The 1,492-nt window shown below is 41.9% G+C and overlaps 1 protein-coding gene across 1 annotated transcript; it reads right to left on the reverse strand.

Annotated features, from left to right (window-relative positions):
• Positions 1–425: 425 nt before the first annotated feature.
• Positions 426–890, reverse strand: LOC140807166 (uncharacterized). The gene has a single exon (XM_073163893.1). The coding sequence runs from the start codon at positions 888–890 to the stop codon at positions 426–428; it is 465 nt and encodes a 154-aa protein (XP_073019994.1).
• Positions 891–1,492: the final 602 nt, after the last annotated feature.

A 1,492-nucleotide genomic window follows, 5' to 3' on the forward strand; every position in this document is an offset into this window, starting at 1 on the left:
CTGTGGAGGCTGATAAGGATGTATGCCCACTGGCATCTGAATACTACTCCCAGACCCTTGGGAAGTAAAAGATGGCACTTGCTGGGATCCTCTCCAAAGCAAACTAGCCTCAATCTTCTTTGCCTTCTCTACTGCTTCAGCATAGGTAGTTGGTACTCCAATCATAACTAAAGTATATATCATCCGTGTAGGACCGAGCGCTTGCCGCTTTACCAAAAGCTATAGCTAATAGTAATTGTGCAACTCAAATCTTTTAAACCCCACAGCAGCTCAAGATCCACGGTTCGATCGCTCTAGCAATCAATGGGAATCGAAACCGTGACCTTGGCTCTGATACCAATTGTAGGACCGAGCGCTTGCCACTTTACCAAAAGGTATAGCTAGTAATAATGGTGCAACTCAAATCTTTTAAACCGCACAGCAGCTCAAGCACCACGATTTGATCGCTCTATCAAGCAGGGACAATTATTGCACCCAATAATCTGGTTCAGTCCTTGCATAAAACGCGACAGCTTGGATCGATCAATATTAGATACATGAGGTACGTAAGCTAGAAGCGCATAAAATTGAGAGGCATACTCTCCCACTGACATATTTCCCTGAACCAACTGATTGAACTCGGCTTCGTTAGTAGAATAATAAGATGGAGGCGAGTATTCTTGAATAAAATGAGTACGGAATACCTCCCATGAAATTATCAGACCAGATTCTCGGATTGCTTCCTCTATGGCTTCCCACCACAGCTGTGCTCGATCCTTGAGTTGGTAAACAGCCAACTTGAGTCTCAGCTCTGAAGTGTACTCAACCAGATTAAATAAATAGTTCATGTTATTCAGCCACAATGTTGCCTTTTCGCCACCTTCATTTCCAAAGAATTTTGGAGGACGCATATCTTGGAATTTAGCAATCACTATCTCCGTTTCTCTCACTATTTAGGTCAGCTGCTGAACTTCACGATCAACTTCCACGTTTCTCGCAACATGCCTTTCTGGACGAATTGGTGGTTCCTGCTCCACCTCTACCTCTATATTCACATTTTTGATTTGCCCTTCCTCTAGGGCGGCCACGCCTACCTTTGCCAATACCATCAGTATTACCAATGTTCTGAGCTTCGGATTCTTGGATAACTTCTTTTCCTTTTCTGCCTCTTCTTCCCGGTGCCATTCTACAAGACACAAGGTTTATACCACAAGCATAAAAATAGTATTAAGCACTGAAGGGTTCAAGGAAAATTAAAACTTACTCCACTAGGTACAAATAAACGAAGCGTCAAACTTACTTCACTACCAGCTCTATCTCATCTAAGTTAAATAATCATAGCATGCAAATCAAATAAAGAGCAAGTATAAATCAAATACGCAATAAATTTATTTGTGTCTAAACTCGAGTGTCCTAGACTCTAATTCGAGCATACCTCAGTTACGCTCCGATACCAACTGTGAGGGCCCGTGCTCCTGATTAAATTTTAATTATCAAACAAAGAGGATTTATT

Source organism: Primulina eburnea, chromosome 1 (genome assembly GCF_022965805.1).
Source record: "Primulina eburnea isolate SZY01 chromosome 1, ASM2296580v1, whole genome shotgun sequence".
In the NCBI taxonomy this organism is placed as follows: Eukaryota; Viridiplantae; Streptophyta; class Magnoliopsida; order Lamiales; family Gesneriaceae; genus Primulina; species Primulina eburnea.

Coding starts and splice junctions, on each gene's coding strand:
- LOC140807166 (XM_073163893.1), bottom strand. CDS start 890: ATGCGTCCTCCAAAATTCTTTGGAAATGAAGGTGGCGAAAAGGCAACA.